A 14061-nucleotide genomic window follows, 5' to 3' on the forward strand; every position below is an offset into this window, starting at 1 on the left:
CAGTTGGTCAATGCAGGGCTCATGTAGTTCTACTTGGTGTTCCTTTCTCACCACATTTCTGTCTCATAAGAACATGAGCAACAAGGATTGACCAGTTCTGGTTGCCCTTTTGGAAATCTTCCTCTCCTTTTTATTGGGTCCTAAAAAGAGCCCTGTGGCACAGCGTGTTAAAGCTGCAGTATGGCAGCCCTAAGCTCTGCTCATGACCTGAGTTCGATCCCTGGCGGTAGCTGAGTTTTCAGGTAGCCAGCTCAAGGTTGACTCAGCCTTCCATCCTTCTGAGGTCAGTCAAATGAGTATCCAGCTTGCTGGGGGGAAAGTGTAGATGACTGAGGAAGGCAATGGCAAACCACCCCATAAAAAGTCTGCTGTGAAAACGTTGTGAAAGCAACGTCACCCCAGAGTCGGAAACGACTGGTGCTTGCACAGGGGACCTTTCCTTTTCAAAAATCTTTATTTTCCTACTGCTTTCACCACTTATTAGCTAGTACCCAAATATTGAGATAGACCCTGCCCTAACAAGTTTATCCTTAAATAGCACTATTCTTAGAACCTGTTCATGTGAACTGTCTTTAAAAATGTAGTTTAGAACTGGTAAGAGAATAACTAATAGCTACAAAACTCCCATTTGAAAAATTATTTATTTAAGACATTTTTATCCTGCTTTTTGCCATGTGTGAACTGAAAGCAATTCACAAAATAAACCAGTTTCACAATTTCTACTTTCTAGTCGCAAACTAATTCATAATGCAGAGCAGATTGAGACAGCTGTACCTTTGATGAAAGTCTTTCAACCGGCAGGCAGGCACTCACTTAGGTGGCCTTCTTTATAATTGCAGGAGCTAGAGGGGTGGAGTAGAGCAGGTGGAAACAGCTCAGCCCTTGATGGACCAGTCTCTCCCCCAAGTAGGCAGTCACTTGAGGAATACTGTCCCCAGTTGCATCCAAATACCTCCAATGCAGTTCATTTGACAATTGTGATGTTACGAATGCTATGACATGAATTATATTTATTATAAGACTGTTCTATGAGAAAGGGATGTCTGATCAGAGTGCAAGGTAGTTGGGATGTTAAACTATGGAATGTTTGCAATGAAAAAGTCTTAAAAGTGAACTCTGTTAGTAATATTAATAATATTGCATGCAAATTTGGTAGCCAAAATTAAATAAACATGCATAAGGAAACAAGTCTTCGCATTTTATGAATGTAAGGCTTTGTACAATTTTATACCTTACAATTTAACTTGTAGTTTTTGTATGGACTTAGAAATTAATGCATAAGAAATGTATCTTTTCCCTTAACAGAATGAAAATGCAGACAGTACAAACCAGAATATTAAAAGTTTGCTATGTACACCAATTCAAAATGGCAAGAAGAATAAAGTGATAGGTATAATCTTTGCATTTTTATGTTTCATTATGCAGTTGGCATGATATTTTGCATGATATATTACTTCCAAGTAAGTGTGCTTTGTATTGTGGTGCTTCTGACAACTCAGGAGTTTCAGTACTGCAGGGGCATCAAACATGCAGTTCAGGGGCCAAATCAGGCCCTTGGAGGGCTCCTATCAGAGCAACTGGCTGTCTTCTTCCTTCTCTATCTCTCTTGCTTCTTTCTGCATAACAGCTTGCTTTGCCAGGCTTGTTCAACTACACAGGAGCTACAGAGCAAAACTTCTGTTTTCTCCACTGGCTGAGCCTCCTCCCTTGGGGAGTAAGGGGGGGAAGAATAGCATGCTTTGCCAAGCTCTCTCAATCACATAGCAGAGTTACTGAGCCAAAGCTCTCTTCCTTCTATTGACTGAGGCTCCTGCCCATCCCTGGGGAAGGAAGGAAAGAGCCAACACGTCTTTTGCCCAGTTAAATACAAAGAAAGCACCTTTAAGACCAATGAGTTCTAACATTTTAAGCATGTTTTAAGTTTTTTAAAAAATTGTGTTTGTGTTCTTTATAAAATTTATATCTCTGCTGCCTAATCTTAAATCGGTACACACATGGTCCAGCCCAACATGGCCTGGCTCCTCAAGGTCTCATTTATGTCAAATCTGGCCCTCATAACAAATGAGTTTTATCACCCCTGCTCTAATGCAACAAAAGAAAAGTCATAATTATTGTGTTTGCATAATCACCACAAATCCCAATATCTGGTTTCTTAAAAATTGCACTTGTCATTTTCTTTTAAAAAATAATTTATTTATAATTAAAGTACACAACCATTTTATAATCTATGAATAATAATTATCAAATCAGAAGTGGGCTAAAACACTGAATGGAGGATGTGATTTTCTAGACTGGCTCAACAATGAAGTGGTTCATTCTTTCTCCAAAAATGGAAGCCATTTTTCTAGGTAGGAGGCAGGACTGTTTTCTGATTCATTAATATGTTCAGCAATTTTATCAAATATAAAATAGTCCCGGACTTTTATATACCATTGATCGATGGTAGGAGGTGTAGTATTCTTCCATTGGTTATTTCCTTATCTTCAGTTTCTGTCATCTGAGGCAATGATAGCAGGCTCAATAGCAAACTCCAACCAAATGCAAACATGGTAAGGAAGTAACAGCCAGCCCTTATTCATAGGAAGACATCTGGTATCTGGAGTAAAGGACATTCTGTTTTATCTGTTATAGATATGTTTGGATTTATTTTTTCTTATTTTTTTCTTATTTTCTTTCTTTCTTTTTCATAAAATCACCTAAGTTTGTGGGAATTGCTGTGTTTGTCACAATGAATTTCATGGCTTGTTTTTTTTGTGTGCCACTGAACTCAAAATCTATGATTTTTATGTTTGAATGTGTAAATTGATCACACTGTACATGAAGCATTGCTTCCCTCTCTTTGTCCTGAGTGTAATGGTAGCATATGCCATTGGTAGCACATGCCTTTCTCTTCTTCTTATTCCACCATATCTGCTGTTGGTCATCACCATAAACCTGTGTTCTCTTAGATGATGCTTCACACAGACACACACACAATTTATTTTATTAAATATTCACTACTTTTTCCAGAATGAAGAACAAGAAAACAAACCCCTTTCTCTTTGAGACAAATCCATATGCATTCCCCCTTCCCCTTGTGGGTGCTGTCCTTGCAATGCACTCCTATTCAGAGTTATTCCAGTCTAAATCCAAGAAAATCCATGGGCTAAAACTTCCTCACACTTCTCACTGTTTTTCTCTAAAGATTCTTCTCTTATCCTCCCAGAGTTCTCAGAAAGTGACTGACCCAAGATCACTCACAGTGCCATCCTAAGAACACTTTCCTTGGAGCTTTGTGACTGAATCATAATTCAGACCCAGATCTCCTTAATCCTAGTTAAACACTCCAACCACTACACCATATTAGCTCTCCATTCTTTAACTCATCTCCTGTTTTACAGTTCACATTATGGTGGAATGCAGAACAAAAGGGAAACAAAATCCAGAGATCCTGAGATTTCACTTGCACAAGAGGTTGCACAACTTTTTGTAGAAGCATGAGGATCTGCTGATGTTTATTTATTTAAAAGATTTCCATACTTTTTATTAAAATAATATTTTATCAGTATACAAATGAAAAGCTGTTAAGCCCAGAGACAGAAACAACATAAAACTACCTTTAAAGCAGACTTTGGACCAGCAGCTGACTACTGGAAAAGCTGGCAAGATAAATCCCCCAATTTTAAATTATTGGTAAAAAGAGATACATTTTTATATATCTGGCATAGCATTACTTGCCCTCTTACACAAGTGCTTTTACAGGTCATTTGTGAAACAGTGGTAGCCTTGATGCCTTGGATGTTTTGATGTGTCATCTGGTTTTGTGGCTGTTCGATAAAAGAAAGTCACAGTCCAGTAACAAGTTCATTATGGAAGTGTCACAATCGGACCACAGAACAGAAAAGTGAAATATACAAGAGGATTGCTTACAAACTTAAGAACCCATTCTCAAAGCCATGCAGTTGCAATGACAAGAGGATTGGCTGTCACAAATAAAATAGTCCTATAATAACTGCAGCATGGCTTACTTCACCTTTGTTAATTTTTGATTCTGCATACACAGAACTTTGGCTACTATCCTTTCAATGTGGTCCTATATAGAGTTTAAACCCGGTAAAATCAATGGGCTAAAACTGGAGTAATTCTGTGTGGACTGCACTGTTTCTTCCTTAGAACTGAGATTGACTATTCTTTGAATTTTAGTTTAGCCTCACTAATGAGAGATATGTAGCCTGGCCTAAATATGAATACATATTTTAAAAGCTGCATTTGTAAAAACAAACAAACCTTTAGTCAACTGTTTCTATTGATGGGTAGTTAAGTCCAGATCCCAAAACCAGCCTCAGCAATCTTTCAGCATTGCTTCCCTGCAGTGCTTTTAAACTATGACTGGATCAAAAGATCCAGCTGCGTGTTTTTGATAGTTACAGTTTGTCCACAGATGGATCTGTGTCATTGCAGTCGCACTAGATTATTTCCAGTTCAGGAAAGGAGAGTCAATTTGTGAATCAATGACAAAAGGCAGTGACTTCTGAAGATTGGAGCCTGATTCTAGAAGCTTCAGTGGGTGAAGTCTGTGTGGATGAATCCACATGTTCAGGCATCAGCCCTCACTGTGGTTTTGTTGATGAAAGGGGTGACACTTTACATGGAAGTGATACCTGGTGATTTATTTGAACACAACAAATAATTTCTGGGCTCCAAAAATGGTAATATTTTTTCAGTCTAATTTGTTTACAAAGCCATCTGGTCCCCCCTTTTTTCAAATAAGGAAGAGCAAGTTCTCTGTACCACTAACCTGACATTCATAACTGTTCTTTTGGCATGCTTACAAAAATCTAATTAGCTTGCAAAGGACAATTTGCCTTCAGGGAGTATATCAAACTAAAGTACTATTAATAGTAAAAGTCAAGAGGAAAATGGAGATGAGAACTTAACTTAAGGAAGTAGCAAAGAGGCATAGAGTTTATTTTTTAGCTTTGGTGATAGTGGTAAAGACTTTTTAAAATGTATATAGAAAGAACCTGCATGCAAGATGTTAATGAAATGCAACCTGACTTTGGGTTGATGGCTATTTTGCTTCTCAGGCTTCTTTAGAACTTAACCTGTGCTATACTAAGAATCTTCTGAATGTAAATATGTTTTTTATAAAATGTATTTTGATTAAAGGTAAAAGTAGAGCATATACATTGTTTGCTTGAGGCTTCAGTCTCCATCCAGGGTTTCTCCACTAAAGCTTTTACACAGACTGGAGGTGGAGAAAAGACCTCTGCTTGACTCTTAGAAATATCCCTGCTAATTTTCAAAAATACGATGGTTCCTCTCTATGATAATCCAACTTCTGTTGTTTGATCTCATTACTTCATAATAAAAAACAAGAAAATCTTTGTGAATGTGCATCAGTGTCTCCATTCCTTTGAATTATAATTCCCAAATGGGTACTAAAAAAAGCAGAACTTTTAAAGATTCTTCATATGACCATGATTCAATACTCTGCTCTTGTTATACATTAATATCTCTTAATTATCAAAGTGACCAAATCTGTGAATATTAAAAATCTAGAGACCAGAGCCATGAACAGAGAGATCTTTCTAAAAACCTGAGAAAATTCAAGGGTTGCAGACAAATCTAAAAGTTACAAAATCTGAAGTATTTTATTTTTTAATATATATTCTGCCCTCCCCACAAGTGGGCTCAGGGCAGGTATACAAATATGAGATCTACAAAACTAATTCGTCCCTAACGTCCAGCAGCATTGCTGTTAGGCCGGAGGGACATCTTTGCCACACTGGAGGAAGGAGGCGGACTTCTGTGCCCGTTTGGGTGCATTTCTGCAGGGGCAGGGCTTGCTGCTTTAATGGCAGCACCATCTGCTCCCTTCTTCAGTCACTGGCTGTTAATTGGCCCTCCCTCCCACCCTGTTTGTTATGTAGGCAAGTGCTGGTTGCCTCATGGTTTGAGGGACCGGTTAGGAATTTTTGCTCCCCAGCTGATTGGCAGTTCTGTTGGGGTGTTTTTTCACCTACCCTACATAGGAAGTCAGTGGATTGTGGATTTGGCTATAGGGAGGTGCTGTTAAATAGGTTGGTCACTAGTTTTGGCAGTTTTTTTCTGTTATGATATTGTGTGGCTATGGGAGGACCAGAAGGCATTCCCTCTTGGGGGTTAGGGTTCTGGCAGGATCAACTTTTGGGTTTGATGACCCAGGGTGGGAGAATGCAGACCAGCCTTTGGGGCTCTCCTGGAGGGTTCCTTCTGTTGAGACGTGCGTCTGGTGGTTGGACCCTCTGGGCTTGCCTGCTTGCTGAGCTGGCCTGGTGGGAGCTGTGACGTGCAGCTTTGTCCAGGGGCTGGGTTGCTCACCCATTGAATGTCAGGGGAGGTGTCTGTTGAGACCCCTGGCCCTGACCATGTCACAATTTTGGTTAAGCGCTTGCCATTTATTACTTAAATAAAGTGGCCCTTAGTTATATCCAATACCTTGTGTCTGAATCTTTATTCCAACTTGCGGGGCAAACATAAACAACGAAGGAAGCAGTACCTATAGTTTTTTAAAAATGAGTGCCCTCTCAGTGGCCAATATGAGGGTCAGGCATTCACAAGAGCATTTCCAGCATTAGTTTCTGTCAGAAAGAAAAAAAAGAAAGGCAAAGGGAGGAGGCAGGGCCCTTTCCAGGGCTGTTATTCATTGAGACCAAACCTAGGAGCAACCACCAAATGATATAATATGGTATGTGTATTATATGATTCACCCAGGACTGGTTGTTTGCTTTTTTTCATTAGCAACCACCATAAAAGCTAGTGTGGTATACTGGTTAGAGTTTCCAACTAGGTGACACAGGTTTGAATCTCCATTCTGCCTTGGAATGACTTCGGGTGGTAACATAGCTTGGTTGGTGTAGTGGTTAAGAGCAAAGACTAATCTGGGAGAACTGGATTTGATTCCCCACTTCTCCACATGCACTTGCTGAGTGACCTTGGTTTAGTCACAGTTATCTCAAGAGCAGTTTTCTCAAGAGCTCTCTCAGCCCCAATTACCTCACAAGGTGTCTGCTGTGGGGAGAGGAAGGGAAAGGAAATTGTAAGCTGCACTGAGACTCCAAGTGTAGGATTTCTATGACTTCAAGATTTTTTCCAGAAGTGAAATCATGTAATTGGTGAGACTGAGGGGGTTATTTTTCATCTGCTGTCAGTTTGAGCAGTAGCAGAAAGAGAGGATTGCCAGAGAGAAGTCTCTCACCTTAGCAGGAGACCTGATAACCCTATATTAGGCTAAAAAAAGAATACAGTTGGGGGAACATGGATTTGACATGTCAGACATAATGTCTAGTTTGGGCCTGAGATTGGAAAAATCGTGGGAGTGGGACAGGTTAACTCCATTCTTCCCTCAACATGGTAGTGTTGATACAGAATGGATCCCTGCAATTGTTTAACCTTTTCAAAAATACCCAGCAGATCTTTATTGCAAATCTCACAGTTCATGTCTGTTTTATCTCTGCTTGCTACTAATTTCATTAAGAAGCTAAACCCAAGCATGTAGATAACCTGAAAATAGAAGCCTTTTACAGTCTGCCTGCAAAATCTTGAATCTGAGCTACAATTATGAGGACTGTTTCCACATGGGTTTCTCTTGATTTTTCCCACAGGCCTGCCCATACAGCAGCCATTTTCTCCATCACATCCATTTCCTTTCCTCGTTATTGGGAGGTTTTTCTTTCTTTTTTTAATTGTTAATTGAGTAGTGTTACATACCATTATGGCAATATGTACATAAGGTTCCCTGAGCTCTCAGCTTTCATTTTTTGTTTTAAAAAGTTAGTCTAGTCAGAGATACAATATAAGGAAAAAGACACGTTCATAAGGAAAGAGGCTAAAGACTTTTTCTTAAGATGAAAGCTGAGAATTCAGAGAAACTGACACACAGGAATGCTATTTAATTGCTGATATTTTTTTTTTAATCTACTGGGGAAATCTGCGGGAAGCTCCATAGCAGCTGTGCTGTATTAGAAGCTACCACAGCAACAGAGAAACTTCACAATCCTGTGCCTGTGGGGAAAACACCAAGTAAACAAAGAGGATGGAATTGGTTCTCAGTTTACCAGGTTTTCTGCTTGCGATACACTGTGATATAGATTAATAATGTTCAGGAACATTGCTTGGTGTAATTTCCTTCTGACGGTAAAGATTCTATGAAAAAACAATATATACATTTTTTAAAAAACACAAGTTTAGTTAAATTTAAGCTATATTAGTTAAAAGTTTAATTTTGCTATTTTAGGAGTTTGTCAGCTAGTAAATAAGATGGAAGAGAATTCAGGAAAAATAAAAGCTTTCAACCGAAATGATGAACAGTTCCTGGAAGCTTTTGTCATCTTCTGTGGCTTGGGGATCCAGAATACGCAGATGTATGAAGCAGTGGAAAGAGCCATGGCAAAACAGATGGTGACATTAGAGGTGAGACTTAATCAAGGCAGTCTTTATGTAACTCACAGCTGCTTATTTAATGGAACTCCCTTGCTGAGCCAAACTTGGCTTCATGGTGTGCTCAGTCTCCTTTTGTTTGCTGCTTGCTTCTGTCTTGCCATGTGCTTGCATGGTGTTCAGCTGATTATGATCAACCATGACTTTTGTGGGATTCAGCAGTGTGTGTGCATGGGTAAGAGAGACTGATGGAACCGACTTGTCCTGTTGCATAGAAAAACAACACAGTTGCAGGCTTTGAGACAACTTCTTTTTCTTGCTTGCGGTTTACTGTGATGATTTTGGCTCAGTCCCTCAAACAAACCAGCCTTTGGACCAACAGTCAGATGACTGTAGGCTTCCTCAGACTTCATCAAACCATATCAAGCATGAACGTCATCTGGTTGTGGTGTTTTGAATTGGTTACTGTTAGTTTTAATGACCGTGGTATGAAAGGAGACTTGGGCAGCAGATCCAGGTTTAGAGTTATCATCTTCCAAAGTAACTTAGGAAGTCAGATGTTGTAGACTTTGGATCCATCTGCATCCAGTGAGTAAACAGAGTGTCTGTGGCATTTCTGTAATGACCAGTCAGGCTGTCAGTTTGGTTCTGAGGGGAAAGTTCTCATTTAGGTGCTCCATATGCATTAGCACATGGTAATTAAGGTATTTTGTGAAAATCAGTTTGGTCAAGATGTATGTTACAAATTGCTGACTAAGGTGCCAGAACCCAAGAATGGGGGTGGGAGGGGGGACCTTCACAGGCAAAATGCTATAGACTGTGATTGCAATTTTAGTTAGTTGTTTTAAAACAAATATTACATGCCATTCTATCAGAACTTATTGCCAAGATAATTTATCATTTACAAATAGCCAGTTACACAATAAGAAGTTAAAACAACAACAGGAAAGCAAATGGAATTAACTGTGTTTAGAGAACCCCAGACATTAAATGCCTAGATGAATAAGAAATGTTTAGTAGTTGCCAGAGCAGAATAATATGTAGGCCAGGTGGATAGAATTGTGAGGAAGGGTGTCAGCACAGAAAAAACCCTCTGTGTCATGACCATCTTCATATCTAAAAGCGGACATATAGGCCTCTGGAAAACAGGCACACTGTAAGACTTCTTAAAGGAAATCACTATGTTAATTCAGTTAGGTTCCAGTTAACAATCTGACTGCCATGCCAGTTGAAATTCTGATTATACTGAGTTAAACATGAACCTAACTGAAACAGTAAAGTTTTTCTTTGCTTACATTTTTAATAATAATTTTCTATTTGTTCCTTAAATGAAAAACCCTTTCTCCTAAACTGACAAAACGTCTGCCAAAACCTTTCCAGGACAGAATTTCTTTTATGCCTGTGTTACAAACCTTTGGAAAAAGTTAATTTATTATGACAACCTTGTCAAGGTTATAATTATAGCCATGTTGTAAGCTATTTGTCTTTCACATAGGGACATGGAAGCTTTTCAGATTTTTTTTTCCTCATGAAGAAAAGAGTTCTTTGCTCTTTTAAGGCAATGATGTTATTCCCCCCTCCTCCCTCATAGCTTTTTATCCTCAGGAGTCCTATATGCTGGGAAGGTCTGGTAAGCTTGTTTCTCCACCCTGCACTAATATGCCAAGAAACTATGCATATCATCATCCTTGTTAAAATTAATAGGGCTGTGTAGAAATTTTGAAGCGATAGTGCAAAAAATATAGGACTAATTTGGATGCTTTATTGTTCAAGGATATAAAATGTATAAGAATAACATATATTTTCAAACTATCACTAGTGCATCATCTAAAACTGAGATCCAGTAGAGATGTACTGTTGGTTTTCTGAATCCCATATTTTATAAATTGACAGCTATCCACACGAATATAGTCCTTTCCTCTCCCAAAACCCTCCTTCCCTTGTTTGCCCTGGTTTAAAACTAGATATGCACTGATATTAATGTTAGTCATCTTAGCTTTGGATTTGAGGCAAGCTTGAGAAGTGGGGGAGGGAGAATCCATGTTGAAGCAGGGAAGGGACTCAATTTTCATGATTTGAAGAAAGCCAACTTTATGTCTCCCCAAGATGTGCTATGTTTGCAGTCTTAGCCCATTGGTGTGCAGTTATTCAGCACAAGACTGGTCTGGAGTTATTCAGCACAACACCCTCAGATGCATAAATTAATTATATTTGCATTTCTCACTGTTGCATTCACACCTCCCAAATTTATGGTCGTCTGCTTGAAGTACTTCTGATGAAGTACCTTCAGGATTGTAGGGTCATGATCTGCCAGGCAGTATTTCAGTGTAAATTACATTTAGTAGAGCTTTGATGATCCCATTAGAAACAGGTGCTCTCAAACAGCTTCAGTCATTGTGTCTAAATTAAGAACTGTAATTTATATGTGTTTCTTGATTCTTTTTCTTAAAGGTTCTCTCTTATCATGCTTCAGCTGCTGAAGAAGAAACAAGGGAACTTCAGGTAACAGCGGTAATACATTTTTTTAAACTATTTTTTCCTTGTTATGGTAGTCTGGGAATATTTGAGGATGATAGCCCTTTAAGATTCCCTTAGGAAATTGTATATGGTGTATATACAGGAAAAAGATGTCATTTATTATCTTTGCAGTGATTAATTTCTGCCCTAATGACCTAGGGAATGAGATGTGCAACAAAAATGTAGCTTTTGTTAAGTAATTTCTATGTTAGTTTCCTGACTTCCAGAGTTTCCAGATTACTCTTCAAAGCAGAGGCCCAAAACTTCTCATACTTTTATGGACAGCTGATGGAAATTGACATGGAATACAACAAGGTTACATGTCAGTGCTCATTTTGCATTCTTTTTCACTAGTGTTGTGGAGGAGGAGAAAATGAAAAATATTTAATTAATCATGATTCCTTCTGAAAGCCATTCTGATTACACTAGTAATCAGATTATACTAGTACTCTTTCAGTACTCTCTGAGCACTAGTACTCAGGCTTGTCCAAAATTCATAACCCACTCTTGGTGTTTAGTATGAGGGTGTAGTGGAGAGAGAGAGGAAAGGTGTTGTAGATTCTCTCTGATAAGCATTTTGGGCACAGACAAGATTTGACGGATGGGAAAAGGGGGAAGTTTAAAGAAACATAGACTTGCAGTCCAATACAGTGTGAGAAGTTCCACAGTGGCAACAGAGAGGGTCCACACATTTAAACCTGAATCTCATCTATTTGATTTCTGAATATCATCTATCTGATTGGTTGGCCTGTATTGATGAAAAATCTAAGTAATTGGATTTAACATCAGTGGTTTGGCTTTGCTTTCAGAGAGCCAGGCTTTTACCTTAATCAAGCAAAGACTTATCAATATTGAATTGCAAAAATTGAAAAGCCTCGCCTAAAGTGTAGATGACTGGGGAAGGCAATGGCAAACCACCTCATAAGAAAGAGTCTGCCAAGAAAATGTTGTGATGTAACATCACCCCATGAGTCAGTAATGACTTGTTTCTTGCACAGGGGACTACCTTTGCCTTACCATTATTTGAACATTTTTGAGGTGTTTAGATAGAATCCTGAATACATGCTAGTGCATTCCAAAGACCTGTCATCTTACTGTCACCTCGCAGAGCATGCCATGTCTATGAGAACTTATTGACTGCACCACGTAGTAGTGCCGGGTTGCATGAACTCCTGTGCTGTAACGGATCTCTTGGCCATTTCATTGGTTCACACAATTGGCTGTGGTCACCTTTATCTCATTTAATGTATCATTTAATGAGAGGACTTCAGAGTGAAAAGATAAATTCAAAATTGCAAATTCAGGATAAGGTTTAAACATGTTCAAAGAATAGGGATCAAAGCTGCTCCTCTGTTTACTAAAAGGCAACACAGTCCTTCTAATGATTAGTATTGCAGGATTTCTAATGTAACTCCCATTATCGGTGCCAAAAGCACTTAACTGTCTGCATGGTTACAGTGTTCTGTGAAATTATGTGGTGTTTTGGTGCAGTGGTAGACCTGGAAGCTACTTGCAAGCGACATGACTTTAAAAATCAAGCAATTCAATCAGTTGGCTGAAAACAAGAGATTCTTGGGCTCATTCCCCTCCCCCACCCTCCACATGCCAGAGCCTCATTAAATTTGGTAACAAATATTTACCTTTTAAGCACATGAAAACTTTGAGCAAGTACTCTTGTTTTCAGCCAGGAAGTTTTAGATGTATAGTTCAAGAACAAATTTAGTAACTAACATTAGTCATATGGGTTATAAAAAGAACAGCTGTGTGGTTGCTTTTATTTTTTTTTTTAACCAAGGCCTCCATGCACATAAACAGGATAGTGTCCCACGCCTCCCTTCTTAAATACAGTTTCAATTATACATGTTTTGAGTGTGCCTTCATAATTTTCTACCTAAGATCAAACTAAACTCCAGTAAAATTTACTTTGCTACAGCAAGTTCGGCAATTGGCATGAATTATGCAGATTTGCATATTGGAGTGTAATTTTTTTCCTGCCTCTGCTGGTAACTGTAAACCCAATACCACTGCTTCTTCTTGTTGTTCAGTTGCACAGTCGAGTCTGACTCTTTGTGACCTCATGGACCAAGTCACGCCAGGCCTTCCTGTCTTCCACCATCCTCCGAAATCCACTCAATACCACTGCACTGCAGTCCAATACCAGCCATCCTGGGCTCTGGCTTGACCCCAAACTGAGTGATCTGGTTGTCAATCCACTGCTTAGAGTGGGAAACACATTTACAGGTATAGGCTCAATCCCCCCCCTCCCCTGAGATGAAATTCTTAGGAACTGTAAACCTAACTAAGCAGATCATCCCTGCTAAATCTTTGTTTTAGAGACAATTTTGTCTCTTGCAGGGACAGCACAGGGAGGAGTGACAAGACTGGTGTGATATATCCTGGGATATAGAAATGGTGTGTGTACAAAAATTGAACTGCAAGTACAGAGGGCAAAATCCTGAACCTCACTGTTGTTTTCAGCATTTTTTGTCACTGATTTCTAGTATCAGATCCTGTCTGAAAGGATAATCCTGTCAGACAGGATAGTTTCTGAAAGCATCAAAATAATGTGATAGAGTCCCATGTGCTTAGGATTTGCCTTATATTCTCTTTGAGGCATTCATGCTATTAAGGAGAGAGCCTGGCTTGGGTCAGATCTTAATTGGAAAACGTATGACTGCACAATCGTACATCAAACATGGACTGCCTGCGGGCTTTGTAATTAGTGCAGCTGGCCCACTGTAGGGTTGTACCAGGGTGAAGTACTAGTCTTTTCCTGGGGTGCTTTTTCTGATTTGTATGCTGCAGTACAGAACCTTTACACACAAGAAGTGATAACACCTAATGTGAAAACAGGTCACATAAGGCTGCTGTTTCAGTTTGTAGATAGCTCATTATGTTAAAGAGATCACATTTTTCATCTTTTATATAGGCCTTGCAATGTGTGTGTGGCACTGGAAAACATCCCAATTAGAGAATTGTAGTAACAGTTCTTTAGCATTTTGACTTTACCGTTTTCTGAAGCAGAAAAGGCATGGTTTTACTTTAAAGCCCAAACATCAGAATTATTTAAAATAAGCTGGACTGTGAAAGTGGATTGTCTGTTCTAGTAGGTGGGAATGTTAGCAATATGCATATTTGACACAG

General features: G+C 39.1%; 1 protein-coding gene across 4 annotated transcripts in view; it reads left to right on the top strand.

The window, feature by feature from the left end:
• PDE5A (phosphodiesterase 5A) overlaps positions 1 to 14061 on the top strand; it is a 111121-nt gene that overhangs the window by 72348 nt on the left and 24712 nt on the right. For 3 of the 4 annotated variants that reach the window (XM_060246857.1, XM_060246855.1, XM_060246856.1), the window contains exons 9-11: positions 1306 to 1390; positions 8258 to 8433; positions 10852 to 10911. In XM_060246857.1, coding sequence (XP_060102840.1) covers positions 1306 to 1390; positions 8258 to 8433; positions 10852 to 10911 — 321 coding nt within the window. The remainder of the gene's footprint in view (positions 1 to 1305; positions 1391 to 8257; positions 8434 to 10851; positions 10912 to 14061) is intronic. The other variant, XM_060246854.1, reaches the window with a different exon arrangement.

Source organism: Heteronotia binoei, chromosome 9 (assembly GCF_032191835.1).
Source record: "Heteronotia binoei isolate CCM8104 ecotype False Entrance Well chromosome 9, APGP_CSIRO_Hbin_v1, whole genome shotgun sequence".
NCBI lineage: Eukaryota > Metazoa > Chordata > Lepidosauria > Squamata > Gekkonidae > Heteronotia > Heteronotia binoei.